General features: G+C 39.9%; 1 protein-coding gene and 1 non-coding gene across 2 annotated transcripts in view; both read right to left on the bottom strand.

Moving 5' to 3' along the window:
* The window catches only part of KPNA4 (karyopherin subunit alpha 4), a 28857-nt gene extending 5937 nt beyond the window's left edge, over positions 1-22920 (bottom strand). Inside the window, exons 1-13 of the mRNA XM_055816904.1 lie at positions 22581-22920; positions 13065-13109; positions 12122-12211; positions 12002-12031; positions 11870-11922; positions 9478-9573; positions 9270-9355; positions 5845-5931; positions 4601-4770; positions 4464-4508; positions 3010-3141; positions 2640-2768; positions 939-1043 (exon numbers count right to left, since the gene is read on the bottom strand). Coding sequence (XP_055672879.1) covers positions 939-1043; positions 2640-2768; positions 3010-3141; positions 4464-4508; positions 4601-4770; positions 5845-5931; positions 9270-9355; positions 9478-9573; positions 11870-11922; positions 12002-12031; positions 12122-12211; positions 13065-13109; positions 22581-22649 — 1137 coding nt within the window. The 5' untranslated portion in view covers positions 22650-22920. The remainder of the gene's footprint in view (positions 1-938; positions 1044-2639; positions 2769-3009; positions 3142-4463; positions 4509-4600; positions 4771-5844; positions 5932-9269; positions 9356-9477; positions 9574-11869; positions 11923-12001; positions 12032-12121; positions 12212-13064; positions 13110-22580) is intronic.
* Positions 2015-2306, bottom strand: LOC114010492 (small Cajal body-specific RNA 7). Its single transcript, XR_003551913.2, has one exon. It is a non-coding gene; the product is annotated as a small Cajal body-specific RNA 7 (non-coding RNA).
* Positions 22921-23431: the final 511 nt, after the last annotated feature.

Genomic DNA, 23431 nt, shown 5'->3' with positions numbered 1-23431 from the left:
GAAATCACACTTGGGAGCACAATGTGGTTTGGAAGCTGATTTTTTTTTACAAGACACTAATACCCAACAACTGAAAAGAAATACAGGTATTTTAAGTCACAAGTGATGACTCATCACCACTCCACCTCTAGTACTGAACAAGCAACTAGTGACTTTGTGAAAAAACGTGAGAAAGGCATTCAGAAGTGTCGACTGCTTGATTTTACTACTTAATAAAAAAGGTAATAAAAGCATTAATCTCAACAAGCTTCATCTATTACTGAACAGAAGCACACATCCATACATGCATAGGGTGTTGCTTTTCTACGGGAAAAACTCTGAACAGACGCAAAAGCTACGATTATTTTCTATGGTCACCTGTTCTTTGTTGATGCAGTTTTACTTGTTGAAAAACAAAAAAATAGATGGGACAACTCCAGTCCATGACCTAGTATCACAGACCATCAACTGGAATACTCTCAGACCAGATATATGCAGTAACACAACCAGGTTAATAAATGCCACTGTTGAGCACTTCCTCCTTATGTTTCCAGGTAACAGAGGGCACGGAAGGACAAAGTCCTTAAGCCCTGGCAAAATGCTAGGAATTAATTCAATGCTGTTCCCAACCAGACCTCTTCATGCCACACAGGAGAGCAAAGAATTTTATCCCTTTTGTTCCCTAAGTGAGAAAAATAATTTAAATGAGATCTTGAAGGACCTGAGATTCCCCTGATCTGCTTCCTTTCCCCAATACATCTGGCACTTAACATCTCACAGCACTTCACAGAAGAAGTAACAGCAATGTATTTTATCTTGCAGCATACAAAAAGCGCTCAAGGGCACAGTTTACCCCTGCCCCCCACATTTACAGTATGATGTAAAACATGAAGCAAGGAATTAAATGTCACTTTCCCCAATTAAGGAAACAATCTGTTAAATCCTACTTGTTATCTAACCTTATCTAGAAGATGTATTATCATTGGAACAAGGTTTGCATCTATTACTGCCTGAACTTGCTGCTGATTTCCTGCAGTGATGTTAGATAGGAACCACACCGCTTCCTGCAAAATGAAAGGATGCGAGAACTTATTAATTCAAATAGTCTTCTACATCATTTATTTCACTACAGCAAGATTTTATACATGCATATTTTTATATCTGCAATCCATACACTAGCAGATCTTAAATACAGTCAAGTATTGTATCACTTTGTACATAGCTACACTCCTAGTAAGTAGACTAGACACACATGCAACAAAGCAGACAGCCTGCACTCCACAAAGCTCTTCAGTCTTTCTTTGTTACCATGTTACAGCCAAATACTCCAAATCCACAGATTAAGAGGAAAAAATATTTGGAGACAAAAAAAAAAAAAGTCACAGGGATACAAACAAGCACTCATAATTGATTCTGTTACTGAAAATGAGCCGTTTTCAGCTGATGGCCCGGTGAGCTCCAAAATGCATTATAGTTCCCAGACAGGTGTAGCAGAAGACAGTATGTTTTTGACCTGCTTCATAATGTTTCTCCTCTTAGTGTCAATCATCAACAAAATGCAACACCTACTACTTAAATGCTTGCTTTTCAAGAATATTATGAAGTTATACGATCATTCTGTCCATAAGCCCAGGACTCTCTCCTTCTAGCAAGAACCAACAGCAGGTGCACAAGAAATCATGTAAGACTATCTTTTCCCCAGTAGGCCCTCCCAGTCCTGAACAACTAGAATTTTGAAACAAGTCAAAGACTGTATTTGGATTCTTACATTAAAACAAGGATTGAGAGGCCCCTACCCCCCTGTTTAAGTAGGAATCTACAGTTTGGTCAAGAAATAAAGTTTCACATAAAATTTTAAGCGTATTGAGAGTAACAACTTTTAACCTTACAGTTGGTAAATTTCTCTTCCATAGAAACTCTCCATCACTCCTTCTCAACCCCCTTCTCTCAACTTACCTGGCTTCACAACATTTTAGATTAGTAGTTCTCTGAACATGAGATTCAGAAATTCTCACATTTCATTCAACTGAGTCTCTCAGATCAGATCACAGGATCACTTTCATTAATGAACCTGTCAGAGATTTCGGATGCCTAGGCTTATCCTGGGGGGCTTCTTTTGGGCTTTAATCATTGGCAATGTTGTAAAGTGGCACCCCAGAACTTAACAACATGCCTCAGATGCACTCCGGAATCAGCACTGCATTATCAGTGCCCCCATTCAAAGCCTTTTCTATACATGCAGGCATACACACACACACATTCCCTACCCCCACCCCCCCACACTCCATTCAAAGAGACATCCAATTATCTCTATTTCATCACTTCCAAGAGAGTCAGTTTAATTAAAGTGACATTTCACATATCAGGAACTAAATTCTAAGTCAACAGTCAGAATAAAAAGACAAAGCTTTAATTTAATAAAAATCCAATTGAAAGAATCAGGAAACAACATTCTTGTCAAGCAGGAGTTTGCAGCTCCTCAGAGATTTTTCTACAGCTGTTAACTTCAAGAAAAATTTTAGCACCCTGCCTGCTCTTGCCATGAACTGGTATAAGCTCGATTACTCAAATCTCTACCACACCACATTATGTGGAATGCAAAACAGCCAAGTCCCATATAAAACAGTTATCAATTGAGTGCAATCTCTGCAGTTACCTACCTTATTAATTTTTTCTTTGGGATGTGTCAGAAGTGCTGGAAAATGTGAAAGGGCTTCACAATTCAGAACTACCTGTGTCTGTTCATCGGTACCAGTGACAATGTTTCCTACAGCTCTCAGTGCAGCAGTCTGAAATAAAATAGTTTCTTTAAAGAGAGCTCTTTTAACCAAAGATTCTTCTGGTTGTGCACATACTTTCAAACAGCAACAGTTAAAAAAGCAAAAGTTTTTATGCAAATGCTATACCACACAGGAACAACTTGTTTGTTCAAACACTGTTCAAACTTCAACATGAACTACAAAAAGAAACTAACTACTTTCTCTAGTATTGTATTTTGAACAACACTTCCTTAAAGTTATCTAAACTTACTTGCACTTTAACTTCTTGATGACTGAGAAGAGGAACCAAATGTGGTACTATTCCGGAGTCTATCACCATCTGGATCTGTTCATTGCCAGCATCCGTTAGATATGAGAGCGCCCAGACTGTATCTACTAATATCTAATAGTAAAAACATTTATTTTTAAATAGTACAGAAATATCACAAGTCTCACAAAACAAGTTAAAAAATTCTCATTGTGAAGCCAGAATTGACACAATACAGCAAAACCCCACTTTGTTCTACAAGCTTCATACATTCCGCTCTACACAAGTTTGAAATACAACTGCTGTTCAACCTGTTCTAGCTCCAAAGAACACACAGAGATTAAAAAAACGGCCAACCAACAGCTAAACTGCTCACTACAGCTTAAATTCTGAAGGATATAAAAGCAATTCCATTATTTCTGCTCTTTTCATGAAGTACTGGTACACAATGTGAGACAGGAAAGACTCACCCTGGAAGGGAGATAAAGCCCTAGCAAATATTAAACTATGAGCATTTGGTACTCTCAGACCAACGTACATCCTATGGCATCAAGTTAATTTTTTTCTTGGCATTCCAAAGTTTAAGAAAAAGCTGTGATATTTTGTTAAACATCTGGCACAGCAGCACCTAGACTGAATTTCCTCTCTGTGCATACATGCGTGTATTCACACACAGAAAAGCCAATTTAAAGAGCAGTAAATCTGAACATTTCAAGTGACAGCTTACAAAGACAATGAGCGAGCATTGTTTCAGCTGGCAACTCTTGACTGATTCACAAATACAGCTGTTTCAAAAAAATTCAAGTTAACTTAATTTCACCTACTTACATACAAGAAATGAAATACTATAATTACTATGCAAACATTAGTTAATACACTTCCATATAATTTGTTACAGCTCTATTGCCAATAACTTAAGACAACTGAGCTACAACTTCACTAGAAAGCAAAGAAAGTTAAACCATTCCAACTTGCTTAGGCAAAAAGCTAACTTATTTCATAATTTCAGTAGTCTTGCTCATTTACTTCACTATTAAAATAACCTAATATTCATATTTAACACCTCAAATTATATCTAAAGCTAACATTTTACATATGCAGACAGTAGTTTCTCTTTCATTTACAGTTTTTTATTGCAACCGCAAACTTACATGCTAGTCAAAAAAAAATCCTGTATCTGCACATGAATGTTCACAGAAATGTAACTGAAAATGCATTTTATTTGTAAGTGTACGGAAATTACATGCAAGTGAATATTTGCAAATACACAGAGAAATACCAGGCAAAAAATCGTAACTGATACTTAAAAATAAGCAGTTATTAGAAGATACCAAATTAAGTTTGCAGTAACAAAAGGGATATTCTTTTTAATGAAAAAAGTTAATTATGAAAAGCTTTATACTTCAGCTAGAAAAATATACCAGAACACAAAACTGGCTTTAAGTGGCATTACTTACATTTACATCTGTGTGGTGAATTAAAACACAGAGCGCTGGAAGGATCTAAGGAGGAAAAAAAGCATCTGCGTTATTTTTAAGTCAGGCAGACACTCAATTTCAGTTTATTTACACTGAACAGTGAATAATTCAGTCACCTCCTGAATGGTTTCCATCGGCGGTGGAGGATCTTTGTGACGGCACAAATTGACCATGACCCAAGTAACATTTCTTAAGAAAGTTATGGGAATAGATGGGCTGATGAAGGACAGCAGTGGTTTCACTACTCCAAGACTAATAACATAATCTCTACACTGGGGTCCATCACCTGTTTGAGAGAAAGGATTACGAAGAAAAAGATCATCCTACACCATTCACAAAAATCTGACATCGGCACACTTAAACTTCAGCTATTTAAAATGCATACAAGGTTAAAGAATATTTGCCTTGGAAAGACGCATGTAAGTACAGAGATATGTACCTCTAGATATACATCCATCATAAAGACATTTATATAAAGCTTTAGAAAGACCTGTGGCTGCCTCCCTAATTGCTGCATTTTGAACTAATCACTAAATGTAGCTAAATTCTTAACAGAAAAGGTATTCCATAATTTATAGCAGATGTACAGGCTGGGGTGGTGGTAGACAATGCCAAACCACCGAGAACAGTTGATAGCCCCATGTATTCCTGAAGATCCCTTCACAAAGTTTATAATCAATACTAAAATATCCCAAGAGTAGGTGAAAATTGCCTGAACAGATACTGTCATCTTCATATCTGAAAGATAAGCACACTTTCATCACTGCCTAGGTATCACTACCATTGACTCGAAAGCAGCATCTGACGTGTACTGCACACATATCACTAACAGCTTCAGGCAGTTGCAATACTGTGATTTTGTTGGTCTCCCTCTTAAGGACTAGGCATTTCTAAAACATCAGACTGCCGAAATCCCAGTATGTCAGAACCAGTATTAGTCCTCAAGCACTACAAACATAGTCAGGGCTGTAAACCACCAAGCTAATACTTGCACAAAAAGAAAAATCAAATGAAAGATCGAATGATCACAACTTATCTTGAATTCAACACAATGTATGTAAGCTCAAGCAAAACTTCAGAACTCAATGCAGAACAGTTTTTGTTTTAACAATCTGCACATCTGTTTGCCAGTAATTCTTTTTCCTGTACCTGGAGAGAAAGTATGTAGGCATGTGGTTTCGGGTACACACCATTGATACACAACAGAGACAAGAGGAAGAACAGGGTAACTGCCAGTCTAACAGCTGCCTTTTGTCTCATAGTTGAACACCTCCAAATTTAAGACACAAAACCCTACCTATTTTATTCATTCAATACCAAAAGGAACTTTGAAGTTTTTAGCAGCAGGAGTAACACAAACCTATGATATTTCCTAGAGCCCATACAGCTTGCTCACAAACATTTTGATGAGGTGAATGCAGCAGTCTCAGAAAAAGCGGCACAGCATCTGAAAGATACAAACAAAACCCCATGCAACTGTTAAGTAAACTGAAGTTTAAATACATCTCTCAAAAGACAAAATAGTTCACATAATCAGCTCTTAAGTTTCAGTACTGCATGAGAAATTTTTCTCCTGGTTAAGTATTGGTCAAAACTTTACTAACTTCTTACTGAAATAAACCACGCTGTAACAATTCTTCCTTTACTGCACTTTCTTACAGAGCCCACATTTCAGAATATTATTAAAGCAACTCTTAAAATAACCCAGCATTTTAATTTGTTTGCAAGTCTCAAACGCTTACTGAAGCTTGTCAGGACTCCAAATTTAGTTATATGTATTGAATTTAGAAATTCTGTGTTATTTCTATCAGAACCAACAGCAAAGCAGTAACTGTTTAAGACCAGCCTCACTCGCTCAAATTAGCCTGCTTAACAGTGAGCAGGTACACATCTACGTTATTGACTGGCAATGTAGTGAAGAAGGCAGGACAGGAATTTAATTTGTTTCAATCTTACTGATTTACAGTACCTCATACGCCTCCATCACATCTTTACCAGTAGTAAAGTATGTGCCAGTTGCTGGTCCTAGTACTTGCAGAAAGCTAACTACTGAGGGATCTTCTGTATACATTGCCAGTGCAGAGCTCCAGGCAGCACTTCAGTGCACAACTTCACCTGTGGCTCTACCACCAGGAAATCTGGTTGATCAAGCACACACAAGTAGCTGTGCAAGGTAAACTGCACCAAAAGAACCTCTGCTGCCAATACAGATGCACTACTAAGCACCAGGCCATTGCGTACTTTTCCCTAACATTTCCAACTCTACATGCAGTATCTTTTGATAACCGTTATGAAGGTACGTGTACAGCAACAGCAGCCGTTTCTACAAATCTAGTTACCTTGGTCTCCTGAAAGCTAACAGATGCACTCCTCAATGTGAAGTCTCCTTTTATATCACAAGTTTTGACTCTACTCAATTTGCGACCCATTATCTAACATACTGGCATAACCTAACTGACCACTTCAGAAGAGACTGTTCAGAAAAAAGCCAACTGACTGAGCAGTAAGAAAGGGATTCAGAAGGCAACACACAGAACTCCACAACTGTTATCAAGGCAGCTACTCCTCTACCCTATGTTGGTGTCAGACAGGAGAATGCTCGCAATATTTAGAACTAAAGCTAAACCAGTGTTTCAAACACATTCTACATGCACCGCATTTAGATAACTGATCCTTAGGATTCTTTTATCACCAGCATGAAATGCGCTCGCTTACATGATTTGCTATGACAGATTAGTCTGTATGAAACAGTCACTTACTTTAGGTCACATTTCGAGAGGCTCATATTTTTAGCGAGATTCTCTCAATGTAAATCATGTTTTGCTAGAGAAATAACAAATCACAATAGATTCCATATTTCCTACTAAATAAAAGTACTTTACAATGCCTGTATGCCTGTAGAAAAAACGTCCCCAGCAAGCATATTCATAAGTAGTTTTGGAAAGATTACAGCAGACCACCTTTTTCATTGAAATAAATCACTGCAAGATATAAACCATAGTTTCTTCTATTATAGCTATTCCATTGGCTAACACAGTGCATACATGCAGACCTAGCTAAATCAGAGATCATCACTGAAAGAACTACTACACTTGGTACTCATCTTTCATCCACTGATAAGGCAGGTTTAAATAAAAAGAAGTGTTCCAGATCAGAGGTGTGGGACAGATTATACATTCATTAGATTTCCAAAAGAAAACTGAGGATGCAACTGGGAAAGGAAGAGGAGGAGGAGGAGAAAAAGGGAAGTTAAAAGTATGAGCAAAGATGCATACTATAGTGGTCAAATCCAAGCTATACCAAAGTTAACAGGCTCTTAACGCAGAGTTTGTAAAAGCAAAAGGCAACTGACCTTGCAACCAAAGCAATCTCAAAACATACATTCCCATTTAGAAAAAAGAATCCTTTAAGCTGAAGCTGCCTGCCTTAAATTCCTTCACATCTGCTGTGGAGAATTAACCTATTTTTCCATTTAAAGATTTCTGAAACACATGCAGCCATTTAACAGAGAAGATAGTGCTAAGAGCTTTCTTATGAATACTTCTTTTTTTTCTAAGCATAAAGCCAATAATACACAGTTTGTGAGAAGCCTGTAACCGGTTAGCACTAACAACAAAAAAGAAACAATCTTCTTTGATCACTGAAGAGAAAAAGCCAGCCACGGAATATAACAAACATTGACATTTCAACAAACAAACCACCACATGTCTTAGAAACTGTACTTACTATATTGAATAACAGTTCCAAGTAGTTCTAAAAAGTCAATATATGATGGTTGTGGTGGGGGAAAACACACAAAAAAGATCACACGTAATTCTATGTCTCTTCATTGTTGGAAGCACAGCATGTTTAATGGTATCAGCAGCATGCACTGCAATATAACACTGATTCCAACCATTAAAGCTACTGGTATCTCACATAATATAAGTTTAATGTATTTTTTTTTTCCCATAAATTTTAGACAAAAGTTTGTTTTACTGTATGTTTGCTTCTTCCATAGGTCTCAAGAAGCTCTGCTGTTTTATTCATTGACTTCAAAAGTCTGCAGACACTTCTAAATTCTGCTTTATCAACACAAATACTACTTTGACTTAGGACATGTTTAGAGTACAGAAGAAGGTTTGCTTTGCTTGGCAACTCAGATTCCAAGTCCAACAACAACTCCTTTCCGTGCTTCAGATTCCTCAAAATATAAAGGACAGCGTTTTTTCTTCAACTTCAGTTTGTAAGAGAATTCGATGTCAAGCACCCTCTGAACTTGGTCCGCGTCTTTTCCTCCCTCTTCACAGTAAGATAGGAAATCCCTCCATGGGAGTTTTTTTAGGTGGGTTTTTTTTTGGTTTGGTTTTGTTTCAAGTTTTTTTGTTGGGTTTTTTGAAGTTTGAAAACTGGAAACCAGCAGATATCGACTCTGCTAAAATAGTGTGAGTTTCCAGAAGACATTACTCACCATTGGGAAACCCAAAAGAATTTAAAATCTGAGAAAATGAAGAACAAAAGCAGGTGTGCGCTTCAATTGATGCTGCTTGCCAGAGAAGAGGTAGAACATCTGGCAGGAGACTTCATGGGCAGGTCCTTCAGCGACGTGCCTGTGATTGACAACTCAATTTCAACCATCCTGGCTATCGCATGAAAGGACCAACCCTAACATGTGGATTGGTGAACATGCTTGAGATAGAGAGGAACAGGAGTGTGGATGCTCTTTACAGTATCATTCAGATGATCTTATTTTTGTGGAAGCTACAGTGCGTGCTTTATCAATGATCAAATACTGTTGGGACTTACTAGATTGAACTACTGCCTGTGTTTGCTCAGAGGTTCCAGAGGCAATGTTTGTCAAAGCCCATGCAGCTTCAAACTGTAAAGAAGGACTGCAAAGTAAGAAAAAAAAAATTGTTAAATGAGTTTTCAAATCAGATGCCATAGGCACATTAGCTAAATACCAAGAATTCTGGCAACAATTAAAACATTCTGGAGTTTCAGAAATACTCACTTGTCATCTCTTTCAAGACAGTGCACTAAAATAGGTAATATTCCTGATTTTATTAGATCGTCAATTGGTGGATTGCGATCACTGGAAAGCAGTTTTCTGTTTAGGAAAAGGAGAAAACACAAGGCTTAACAGGCAAATCACAGAATGAGAAGTCATGACTGTAAAGGATCTCTGGAGGCTGTCTAGCCCAACCCTCCCACTCAAAGTGAGATTACTGCCGACACCAGATCAGGTCAGTAATGGCTTCCCTTGGTTTAGTTTTGGAAACCTCCAAGCACAGAGATCCAACAATCTCCCCTGACAAACTGTTCCAGTGCTGCACGCTGGGAAGTGTTTCCCCAGTGTGTTTCATACTCTCAAAGACCAAGCAGGATTTGTTTTCTCCACTTTAAGCAACAATAACTAGTCCTCAAAATTGAAAAACTGAACTACTGAAAAACTGAAGTCATTATATTCATTGCCCATTTCAGTTGCCATGTTTTCTTTGACTACTTTTGAAGTTTATTACCAGTCAGTAAAATAAACATCACTAGTTACTCAGTTACACCCTCCTAAAGCTTCTTCCTCCTCCACCCAACATGGGAGATCAACAAAATATGGCTGCTTTGATGGGAAAGGCAGAAACTTGTTTCTTTACTAAGGACATAACGTCAGACAGCAAGGATTCACAAAGTACTACTGCAAAGAACAGAAGTGTACAAATTTCAGTTTTCAATCGCTTTAGCTTCACCTTTCTACAGCTAAGGAATGCAGGAGAATGAAGGAAACTTCTTGGAGGCAACAACTTGGGCTGTCACACCAAACTTCTACTAGCAGTGGGAAGAGAGATTATATACAGTCATGTCTTCACATACCAGCCTATTCACAAACACGCAGAAGGCCTGAAGAACTCAGAAACTAGAAACCAACTTTTCACTGCTGCGTTACCCTGAAAGTTATCAGTGGTGTGTTAAAGGGGCAAAAGAACAGGAGATGAAGAGCAAGAGCTGCAGAACAAAATACCTCAGAAAGCTAAGTCATCACAATAGCGAGAATGTGAACCCAGATTATGTGAAGGCTCTTGTAATAAATCATATATGCACCTTCAACTTCCAACTAAGTAAAGGAGATTCCTTTTGGAAGTGAAGACAATTTACACAAGCTTATAAAAATAAGGAACAAATGTCTACTTGCAGAATCTTAATCCTGATTTTTGTACAGTGACAAAACAATCATCATGCAGTCTGCTCACAGACTACCTGCTCACACAGGTAGGGAACTCTACTACAAGAATATATAAATAAAACTTGAGGGTGGTGGGGGGTTGCGTGTGTGTGAGAATGTTTTTGTTGTTGTTTGGGTTTTGCTTTTCTTAAGCACTTCTAATCACTCTTCCACTCCTCATATTCCAGTCGTATGTTCTGGGGGTTAGACCCAGGCAAGATTTCTCCTTCCCGTTTCACCTTCAGACCAAAGCATGGTACAGACTCAAGACAAAAACATTTGTTTTCCTCTCTAAAATGTACCTTAGTGCCTTTTCAGAAATGTAAACTACATTGCCTTGATTTTAAATTAGTTTTCAATTTTAAATTGACGGTTACAATAGTGAAATCCACATGGACATGCCCATTTCATTTTACATCAGGCTTAATTCAGTGTACTTTTGTCTAACCTGGTTTAGAACAGCTGTAGTAAGCAGCATGGTCTACATGATGCTACCTTGAGTTGAGGGAACTTTTTAATGAAGGCAAACTGCCCAGTGGCAATGGGCATGGAAACTGGCTTTGCCCCTATCGGTTCTGAACACATTAACTTCCAAAAGTCAAGTGACTTCCAATTCACCTGACTTCCCTATGATCTGAAAGTTTCCCCTTTCACTTGAATCCACCCCCTTGACCACAGAGGGTAAACAAAGTTGTACCTTTCTGCTACAACAACAAAAAAACCCACCCAGTAGCTCACAAAATGACAGTTAAACACTGAATTTATGCAAGCAAAGTTTCTAAGAGTATTTTTAAGATCACTTCTTGAATATATTCAACTACATGGAATTCTTCTTGAAGTGAAAAGTGGTTTTAGTGGCCTAATCCATGACAAAACTGCAAAAAGGATTATGCTGGTTCTTTCCATCCTTAAAGACTTCATAGTCCTCCTAATCGTATATTTTACTCTACTTGTGAGAAGCATCAAGTATCACACTAATAAATCCTAGTCTTTATACATAATGAAAAACCTGACTATTTCGAAGACTAGGTGGGTTGTTGGTTTTTTTGGTGAAGTTTTATCTATCAATTTACCTTTCTGAAATCAGTAAATGACATACTTTTTCTAGTTAAGCTAGAACACATTTTCTGAATTTAAGAGCATGATAAAATAAGAATAAAAATAGTGTATTTGAGAAAAGTGTTCTTACCTTGCAGCCTGCACAGCACTTAACTGTATACCCTGGTTGTCACTTGAAGCATTCTAAAATAAAGAGAATTTAGACTTTTCACATGTCTGTCACCATGACATTAAGAATGTTCAAACAATTCAAATTTTTTACCTGTACTATTGCCTCCAAAGAAGTGTTTTGCTAGAAAACAGAGACAAAGGCAGTTAGAAATTAGAAATGTATTTTAAATACATAAAAAGAAGACATGCTTGACAGTTAATTAATCCTTACCACTCTAAAGTCACCATCTATATCGGAATCTTCACAGATATCTTCATGGGGAACATTTCTCCTCTTTAGAAGATGTTCATCTCTTTTGTTCTTAAAAAGAAAAATTATTTAATACCTTTAAAACTTTGATTTTGGAGGTTTGGAGGGTGTTAGGAAGGGTATAGAAGCTTCTGTTTTAGACACACATCATAAACATGCTTTCATTGATACTGTTAAAATTTCCAGCACACAACTAGTTGGAAAGGACTACATAGAGAAGCACATTTTGAAAATCACTTCTTCCTAGAAAAATCCTCCACCCAACTTCATCTACAGTAGTAACTACTTTTGCTGGGAGTTTCACGTGCACACATCCATCAACACTGACATTACAACCTATCCATCATTATTTATAACATAAGGCTAGTTTTCTGTTCATCTCATAAGTAAAATTATTCAAGTTATGATTACTTGTCTCAAGAGCTAGTTTTCCAACAATTTTAAACAGTGCCAGCTTCACACACATACTCTTCCACTCTTATTTCTGTGTTGAACTACTGTTTTGGGGAAAAAAATAGCTTTCTGTCTACAGATTAGCAGGAACTCATTTTCAAAGTAAAAACCAAGGGGTTTTTTTAACTAAGTTTTTAGAATTGAAAACCTAGCTGGAGGAGCAAGAATTCTTCCCTTCAGTAGGTTACAGATAAAATTGGGTTTTAGGAAAAATAATAAGGAACTTCTAGTACAAGGTATGGTAACTTTAGAACTTCCTTCCAAGCTAAATTACCTTCACAGAATCTGTAAAGACAAATAGATAGTTTAATAATTATGATCTTACTGGACTATGGAAAGAACACATAATAGGGATGGGGATTTTTTAAGCCTTTAACAAAAACTCCGAAAATTTTATGAAATATAAACATAGCCAAATACCATCCGTAAGAATAATGCTAGGTCATCTCACCTTTCTCAACTCCACAACAACTTCATTCCTTTGTCTTCTCATAGTCTGAAAAGGATCAAGATCAAAGCACATTATGTTCTGAATCTATACCAAGTAATTCAGAAAGTTCTTGCACAACTATTTTTCATGCGCTTGAAACAGGACTTATACAAGCAGGATTTAATTTTCATTACAGAAGTAGATATCCAACAAGAAATGGAGGTAACTATTACACCTGCCTGTATTATTTCAGAGTAAAACAGAGTCCCCTATGTCTTCATGTCGAAAAAAAAAAAAAAAGAGTTCACAATCAGGAATAAACAACTGTCTTTTAACAAAGGGCAATGCTGAAAGAAGTTGTGCAAAAACCACTGCCATCAAAAACACCATGACAAACTAACAGAAAGCACACAAAGGTTGCCCAATATTTATAGCCTTTTCTTGATTTAAGGCTTTTTTTAACATACAGACAGGGATACGGCATGAGTCAAAGCTGCCACTTTTACAGAAAGGCATACTGGTACACTTGAAAACTGTAAAGTCAAAGTCAAGCAGAACTGCCTAGCTACACGCCTAACTAAGAACATCTTACTTCCTCAGAGTAGTGGGGAACTGGGTGATTCCCAGGGCCTGGACTACATAGCAGGCCCACTGACCAGCCAGAAACCAGCAAGGAGCACAATTCATTGCTAACAGGTAACTGTCACCATACAGATACACTGAAAAACAGAAGTTTAAGTTCAGGCTGTGCAGGTAGTCCTTCACCTAAACAAAGTACGACTGCTAAAGAAAAAAGAATTTCAATAATGTAATTCTTCAGAATAAACAGATGTGGACAACACCAGGCCGTTTCTGGAAGGATGCCTACCAGGCTTCTCATGCATGTGCAGCACCCCAAGTGGACCCTTCCAGACACAAAAGGTGGCAAAGTTCTACAGGAGCTCTTGCTCCCCCAAACCTCCACAAAGATATCTGGGACAAAACAGCCACAAAGTAAATTTACAGGTTTCACATGTTTCTGATATGCACATGTTTCTATTATTGTATGAAGCAGTACTAGCCTCGTGCAACAGCTTTATAAACAAGTTCAAATTAAGAGACCTAGTAAGGCAAAGCTGAGTTACAAAAATATTACTTATAAATGAAAACAACATAAAACCCTTGGCACAGTAAAAGCAGGTGGGGTTTTTTGTCATTTTCCCTACAGTTCCTATTAAGAATATTCAGCAGGAAAAAATCAATTGTAAACATACATAAATTGGTTTACTACTGCTTGTGTAAGTGCAAAGTGGAAATAGAAAATCAGTCTATATTGATTTTATTCTACACTTTGAACTTTAACTTCGCTATTCTCATTCACCGTAAAAACAATTGCATTTTTATTGTGACTTAACTGTTCACAAGCCCAAAGAAAGTCTGAAATCCAAGAGCGTAAGGGACCACATTAACACTGAATACAAGAAAAAGCAATAGCTAAGAGATCTCAGCAATAAGCAAGCAGTTCTGAAGGTAAGGATTAAAAGCTTTACTTTCAGGAGCACAATTATTTTTATTGAAAAGAATGTGCATTTCATCAGAATCGCATTTCTAGCTCTGAGCAAGACAGTTTGCCTTTTCAAAAGAAGAACTTACAAGGAAAAGAAAAGGGCTGGAAAGCATGCAAATGAAAAAGAAGGGACAGTTCCCCACTGCTTTGGAGGTAGAACTTTTCATTGCTTGATGACCAAAATAACAGTTAAAAAACAACCTGCCCAATGCAACAATAGCTTCCCACTAAAAAAAAAGGCAAAATATACAAGCATACCTACCTAATGCAGCTGCAGCACCTGGAATGACTAGATAAGAGCCATAAGCAGCAAGTACAGACTGTCCCACACTAAACACACCAAAACAAGTTTCCAGGAAAACATGTGCATCTTTAAAGAATGTTAACTCAATTGGTCAATCAAAATTAGAATTAATAGCTGAGTAATTCAGCTTAGATTCATGGCTTTTGCAGCTTTAAACCTGTAAAAAGTCATGTCTACTACATGAGGTCAACAGCTAACACTGAGCACTACCAGTATGCAGTTAAGTTTTATTCCAGTGCTATGGACTTACTCTCCCCAAAGCCAGATAAGCTTTTCGAATATTTCTTAGAGCTCTTCAAGCAACTGTGAGAATCACAAAGGTGTAATCTCTAAAGAGGAAAAAATAGACACTTTTCTAGTCCAATACATGTTCTCTGAATCAATATAATACCTGTCTTATAAATACATAAAAGAAGTTGTAATACTGTGCAATAGCTCCAACTCAAGCTTCTATATTGACACAAAATGGAGAGAAGTTTCTCCAGCAGCTATCTTCCTACACATGCATTTGTTACATGTTTGATTACAGACTACTGGTGGCATCACCCGTCAGTCTGTGCTTCAGCTCTCTGAAGCGCGTATCACTTCAATGCTGCGGCGCCAAATCCCCTGCGCAGCTGCATACATCGCAGGACTCCAGCGACTGCGGGTCAGCATTACACAACTTGAGCCCAGAAAGCATTGCCTAGGGTTCAGCAGCAAAGAAGTGTGCCCCACCTGAAGGATGAACAGCAACTCCAAAGACAGAGGTGAAGGCAAGAGGCACTCAATAGTCATTTATATGTGCTCGAAGTGCTACTGCCCTCCCAGAGAAGCTGATACACCTCTGGATACCACCCACCATTCAGAGGCTTCAGAAAGAAGCTGCAACTTTACAACTGACTTCAGAGACTGAGAGGAAGAGCCTGTAGTAATGGAGTGCTCAGTGTAGCTTCTTGGAAGTCTACTAATTGGCCTATTCAAGAAGAAAATAAATTGAGGAAAAACTCTGGAAAGAAGGCTGCAGAATTGTACCAAGCCCCTGATGATCTCACAAGACTTCATTAATGCCTTCCCAATCCACAACTGTTACTGCAACCTAACAAAACAAGCCTACCTATCAAAAAGCTGTACTGCAAGGATTCCTCTCACCAGACTTCAATAATGACATTGCTTGTCACAGAAAAGCTGTTGCTAACCAACAGCAAGACCCAACATATGTTTTCAAGGAGTAGAAGACTGAATTGCTAGAACACAAACTATAAAGGCACGTAAGATGGAAAGGATATTAAAAAGTAATAGATAAAATTACTGTGATCCAAAAAGGAAAGTTATTCTAACTCAGATGGTAACACATCTTCAGGACAAGCATATATGCATATGTATGTGACAGATATGGGGAGAAGTGAGCAGGGCTGAAACAAGTACTCAGAGAAAAAAAAACCTCAGGTGTGTCATTTAGAAGTTTCTTTACTTGAAAAATCATATTTGCAGTTGATCAGACTTTAAAAAATAATCCTGAAACTTCATCAACAATCTGCTAGAAGAAGAATGTTCTCCCTCCAGACATAAGCTGACAGGCCCTTGGTTTAAATTCCTGCCTATTTCTGAAAAGGACCAGCATACCTTGGACTCTCAGAAGCCTTCACATGAAAGACAAGCAACCAATCAAGTCACTCCTAAGAACAATTTACCAAAATGGGGCTCCACTAAAATAATTTTCTGTGTAAACAGTAGTTGGTTCACTGGTCAACCTGCCACTGCTCTCCCAGAAATAAGAACTGAAGTTAGCTCTGTCTAGTTTCACAGCCCCATCACCTCAGCCTAGAAATTGGATATTTAGTTTGGGGAAACTAAAATGACAAACAGACTCAAGACCAACTTGTGTCACCTTTTGGAAAACAGCTCAAAAGGCAGAAACTCAGGTATAGCACTTTCTTGGCAAGTGGCATTATAAAGCTAGATTCTCCTTTCTGTTCTGTTTAAGATTTGGCTTGGTTGTTAAGAATTCTCTGAATCACTTCTCAACTGTGAGTACGAAACCACTCCCAACTTAAAAGTTTCTAGAAACAGAATTCAAAATGGTCCTTGGAAAGTGTTCCAATATAAAATCATGCATCACTTCAGTATGAATTCATGTGGCTCTTTCAGTCACTGGATCCTGTTCTTCATTTGCTACATCAAAGAATCAAATGATCAAATCTATTTCTGTCAGCCTATGATTGCTACCCCTCTCCATCCTCCTTTTTTCAATTATATTTAGCTTATGTTTTATCGTAAGGGCTATTTTCTGACCATTAGTCATTACTGAGCCCTTCAGCTTATCATTAAAATCTTGTGCATTAACTGATACCTGCAGGGTCCTGATAATTTCTAGTGTTTTTCACAATGCCAGGAACAGAACAAGTGTTCTATGCTCCACACTTAGGTGTTCTATGCTCCACACTTAGCCCTTTCCAAGTACACTAGCATACACCTGGAGCTCGTGTTCAGCTAACATATCCTGATCCCTCTTCCACTTTTTTCTCTGAATCACTGCTTCTCAGAAACTCAAGACTATCACACACCTAGCCCATCTTTACTGTTTTGTGGGGCGGGTTTTAAACAGTAGCTCTGTTTACACACCTACAACAGGAAGGTCTGACAGCATACAAATAATGGTAGAACTTTACCTAGTCTTCTCATTCTAGTGAGCTGTTTCCAAAGGCAAGCTGCTTCGATTGTGAAACTGTAAAGGCAACAAGTTACTTCAAAGCAGAGCTACTTGAGCCATCTTTCCTTCCTAGAAAGTTGCTACTCCACACTAGCACTAGCCTGTCTATGATTCAAAATACAAACTAAAAAACCCACACAAAGCAGGTGGGGGGCATATGTGTGGAAACCAACTACCATTTACCTCCAAAACCTTTTGTGAACTGGATGGGATTTTCAATTATTTTATTTTTAAAATACCACTTACTAAGGCCCTGTGCATAAACTGCTTGCTTACTAGCCTAGCTACTCAGAAAGCACTCAGTCTGCAGACCACAGCTGGAGAAGACTAGTCTACAGCCCAGAACATCCAGTGCAGTGAACACAGCAACGACTAAGAAACTTGTCCTTCATAGGCCTAAAAGGCACTGAAAAACACAAGGAAAAAACCCTTCAGAGACACATGCACCTTTGTATTTGTACTTGGTGAAAAGCCATACTCTTCACATTCAGTTTAATCAAGTGATTCAGGCCCTCCGCTATCCATTATTTCCCTCCTATATTAATCCTAGCTCATTTGCTAACTGGAGCAATAAAGTCTACTCTGAAGATCACCGATAAAAATGCTATGGGATTTTAAACCCAACACAACTTCTACAAGATACCACCAGAAAACACATCTCAGCAACTATTCCACCTTCAGAATTATAATGGGACTCTCAGTTACAAGCAAGTAAATAAAAATCAGTATGTCACTGCACATGCTGTCATTCTAGTTCTTCCTGGAGAAGCTGTACATGCCAAATAAAATGCCTTATACAAATATCTGAGTAAGATTTTTAAATGACAAAATGTATGAGCTTCACCACAGAATGACAAGTCATCTTAAAGGAACCTATTTTTAACTAACTCCATGAGTGAAATTCCTTGAGTTCCTCCATGTTTCAATCCCAACCAAACTATTTTGTGTGGGATACAGAAAAAGGTTGAAAAGATTCTACCCACCTGTGATATCCAGTATCTCTCATAATACTACCTTTCCTTCAATCCCCTGAAGCTTCCTTGGTGCTCTCAGATACACTGTTGTCATTACAAGGCCAGTAAACACCACTGCCAACTCTTCAAAATCTTGACATTGGTGATCTTAAAACATCTAGATTCAATGGGTGCTCCAAAATTAGTTTTGAAGTACTCTGCATCACAATATTATCGTCATTTCACATCACGAGTCTCTCAGTTACAGAGCAGAAAGACCTATTTGACACTTCTCCTGTGCTGGCACTACTAAAGCAATTCTTCATCTCTCACCCAGCAACACAAGCAAGTCAGGAAAGAAAAGGCCAGCAGAAACTCATCAGTTTCTTTCAGTATTTCTAGAGAAACAATATGCATGAAAATTTTAATTTTATTTCAAAAAACCTAATGTCAAATTTGTGTGCTGTTGCAGACAATAATCAGCAATAGAAAATGAAGTGTTGAATAACACGATAAAACAAAATGAAGCAAACAAAAACACCACCCCAAATATTCCCAGAAGTAAGGTCATACTTGAGACCCCTAACATGCAGTACTAAGCAGCAATTACTCAAAACCAAAATGTACATAAAACTATGTATGTTGCAAACAGTGAACCATTTGCATTTATCCTGGCCTTTGTATAGTAAAGATCTAGTATTTGATTCCAAGGTCTATGGTACTACAATTAAAAACAAACATTGGAAAGAAAATTGGTCATCACCACAGCCATATCCACAACAGAAAAAAACCAGCTCAACCTTTCTTATTCAAGAAAAAAAAAAAAAAAAGCCCAAGTAAAACCTGTTCCTCATTGAAGACACAGAAGGAAAAAAGTTACCTCAACTAGCTTTCCTAGTAGGTATTTGCATAATTTTGTCTAAGAGTCCCAATGGGCATTTGTTTGAGTAAGATTCTGGTTCTGGATGTTAAAAAAAGTGTGACCACTTCTGCAGTTCTGTAAGGCTAGCTCCTTTTTGTGCTGCAAGAATACAGATTTTTTCCTCACAGCTCTAACAACTCTTTAAATCTTGGAAAACCTTAACAGAATACTGTACATACAAGACTAGAAATCTTAAAACACTACACAGAGATACTGCCTGTGTATTAGCCACTAATTATTGCTCTCACAGCACAAACTCTTCTGATATTAAAAAGTTCATTACACAGAATATTTCTTCGAGCAGTACTATAAATAAGAAAAAAAGACAAGGAGGCATTTTATACTTCTGGTCACAACAAATCTCTCTATTCCCAGCGTCGCCACCAATCTGTCATCTTATAACACATGGCAGCAATTGTTTACAACATAACATGTCCATGCATGCATGTTTACCTAATACTTAAGCATATGAAGGAATTTTGCTAAACACCTTATGTAAAACAGGTGTGCATGTGTTGGGGGTTTTTTTTCTCCCCCACCCCTATGCCAGAATTTGTATTTTTAGAAGCACATTGATATGGACTGGAAAATTAACTCAGTAAGTATCCAAAAAGCTAAAAAGATATGCTTAGAACTTCAGGAGACAAAATGCAGGAAATCCCCTGTCTTTTGCAAGATATACAGTAACTTTCTGTGAAGATGTAAGGCCTGGAAGGTAAGTACCATGTGACATCACCTGTCAGCAATATAACTGTCAATGTTCTGAACAACATGGAATCATGTATGTACTATTTTTAAAAAGTTCGTAATTTGCAACATGGCAACCCTCCATAGCATCTAGAAGTATCTATTAAGTTGGGATCCACCAAAACTAGTGATTTATTATTTATCTGCTGATGGTGAATGGTGGTAAACTGTCATGGAAAAGGAAAAAGAAAGATCATGGTTCTATAAAAGAAACCAATGGCTAAATGCACAATTTCAGCAGAGATAAAGGGCAAAGAAATAAAGATCAAATGTTGGCTTCCTATGTGAAGTTAACAGACATCTTTCTGCCAAAAGTAGCACAGGAACACAGGTGTTATGAACTAACTAAACACTCATTAGCAACTGTTGCTACCATAGGATACTTGGCTATAACTGGACATTACCAACATTTCTCACACTAATGAAAAATGTGATGTGTAAGCAGTTAATAAGCAAGAATGATAGCCATAAGCCTCAGCTATTGTATGAAAAATAGCCATCCACGGTAGTTATTTTAGGTACCAAGCATATGTTCCAGGATTTGTTGGATAGATGTCAATATCTAAAATTTAATGTGGCCCAACAGTGGCTTTTTCACTGTGTAGCAGGCCGTTCAAGTGCATCAGCAGATTACCTGCTTCCCCATACACACACCTATGCTCTTTACTTGCATGTGCTCACCATGAACCTTCCCTACTTTAGCTAACTTACCTTAAAACTTGGTATGCAGGCAAAAGGAGATAAACCACAGATGAACTCCAACTTGTATCTTCCCATTAATTTCATTTTTTACTATGATAGCATACACTTTACTGTGCATCTAACTAAAGATGCCTTTCTTGTAGTTGTCTATTCAATGGTAACAAAACAATTTATAGAAAAATCAAATTAATATCTAAAGCAAGTAGTCGCTAACACAGCTAACAACCTTATTAGTAAACAGAGCAATCACTGCAGTAATTATTCTCACTTCCAGTGGTTTTGGCATCACCAAACTTTGCACGTAACTGAACAACAGAATTGTTCTGTCAATATACTTGGACAAGCTAAAAATCGAGGTGTTACTGACTCCTGAATTACCCAAATGGGAAACTTGGCAGATGTTTTAATGAATGACAGCAACATAAACTCATCTCTTACTTTCAAAAAAGAAATAGTGTACAATTGCCTTCATATGAAAGATTAAAATATTATGCTAACCATAGGGACACATATTGAGGCTAGTGAAAAACAGAAACAAGAATACCAATGCCCATTTCTTCATCAGAGCCTTATTCTGACAAAATTATGATACACAGGCTTCCCCAATAAGCACTGTTAGCTAAGTGCTTATGGATGAGGATTGAGACCTAATTTTAAAATCTGAGTATTTACTGAGATAATCTTAAATTAATTATTTCTTCTACTGTGTTGAGGAAGCATCTTCACATCTCAGATAATGTATGCAGCAATCCAGCCACCAAAAAGTTTAGAGGCTCCCTACTACAAGCCACAACTGTTCCCACACTCAACTAACTGAACAGTAAAACAGCAGCATTTTCCCCGTTTAAAAAAAAAAAAAAAGGTGGGGTTGTATTTTTATTAATAATCTTCAGTATAAAGTGTTGGCAATAATTCATTTATTCACTTCAGTATCTTCCAGAGGCACAGAGCAGAACACCCAGCTGGGCCCTAATCCCTGACTCAGGCTTTTAGGGGCTACTCAGCGCAAAGAGCGATAATTAAGTGCCAGCAAGAAATTGAGGTAGAGCCACACGAAGATGCGACTGCTGTCGCAGACAGCAAAACACCGAAGCAACACCTCTACCAAGCGAGTGGCTGGGCCGAACCACGCCGGAGCTGCCCCGAAACGCCAAGTCGGCACCGCGGGGGAGGCGGCACCGGCCGCTCCTGTCAGCCACCCCCACTGAGGCCCCCCGGGCTGCCCCACCGGGGCCGGCCAGGCGGAGGGAGGGCCCCCTACGTCCCGGGGCCGGGCAGGCGGCAGGAGCTCTACCCACCCCGGGGGTCGCCCCACCGGGGCCGGCCAGGCGGCGGAAGCCACCCCCCGCTAAGGCCCCGGGCCGCCCCACCGGGGCCGGGCAGGCGGCGGAAGCCGTCGCCCCCTCAGCCGCGTCGCTCTCGTCTCCGCGCGGCGCCCAACGGCCCGGCCGCGCCCGGCCCCACAGCGCGGCCTCCCCTTCTTCTTCTTCTTCCCCTTCCCTCCCTGGGCGGCGGGGAGCGGCGCTCCCGCCTCTCGACGGGGCGGGCAGCGCAGGCCGCGGCCCCGCCGCGGGCCCCTCGCCGGCGGATTAGGAAAGACGCCACACGGCGGCGGCCCCCTCCCGCCGCCATGGCCGGCCGGCCCCTCCCGCGAGGCGCCGCGGCGGTTACCTCCAGGTCGCGGCCTTTGTTCTTGAAGTTCTTCAGCCGCTGGTTGTCCAGTTTCTCGTTGTCGGCCATGGCGGGCGGGGAGGGGAAGGTGGGAGGGAGCGCGGCTCCTGTGCCTCCTCCCGGGCCCGCACCCCCTACCCGAGCCCGCCGGGGTCCCCCTTCCCGGCGCCTCCGCGGCCGCCGAGCCCGCTTACGCTTCAGCACCCGTCAAGCCGCGCCGCCGAGCCGTGAGGCCGAGGCGAGGAGACGCCACTGCCGCTCCTGGGGCGGCGCTGCCCGCTGCCCCCGGCGGCCGAACGTGCCGGGAGCGAGGAACGGCGCGAGCGGGGGAGGGGAGGGGGGAAAGAGGGGCAGCCTCACTCTGGGCCAGCCGGCCGCGCCCGCCGATTGGCTGCGGCGTCCGAAGCCGGCGACCAATAGGAGAAGGGGAGGCAGAGGGAGGGTGCTGCGCGGGGGACGTGACGCGCGCGGTGACGGTGCGCGGGCCCTTCGAGGCGTTTCGGCCGGTCCCATCAGCCGCCGCCGCCATTTTGGGTGGCGGGTTTGGCCGCGCCGGGAGGAGGAACGGCGGGCGGTAGTGCCCTCCCCGCTCTCCTCGGGGCCTGCGCCCCCTTGTACCCGCTTGTGCCCGCTGTTTTCTTAGCGGAAAGCTTATCCTTTGCCTCACTCGGGCTTTGCGTTCGCTCCCCTCAGGGGAACGGAGACATCGCTTCCTCCCCCGCCGCTTTATTGCCACTTTAAAGAAATAGAATGTTTGGGTTTGTTTTTTGGTTTTTGTTGGGGTTTATTTTTTAAATAAAACTGTTCTACTTGCGGCCGCAGGACGGCAGGAAGAGGGTGCCCGGCTGCTT

This window comes from Falco peregrinus, chromosome 12 (genome assembly GCF_023634155.1).
Source record: "Falco peregrinus isolate bFalPer1 chromosome 12, bFalPer1.pri, whole genome shotgun sequence".
Lineage (NCBI taxonomy): Eukaryota > Metazoa > Chordata > Aves > Falconiformes > Falconidae > Falco > Falco peregrinus.
This window is presented reverse-complemented; position numbering and strand designations above follow the sequence as displayed.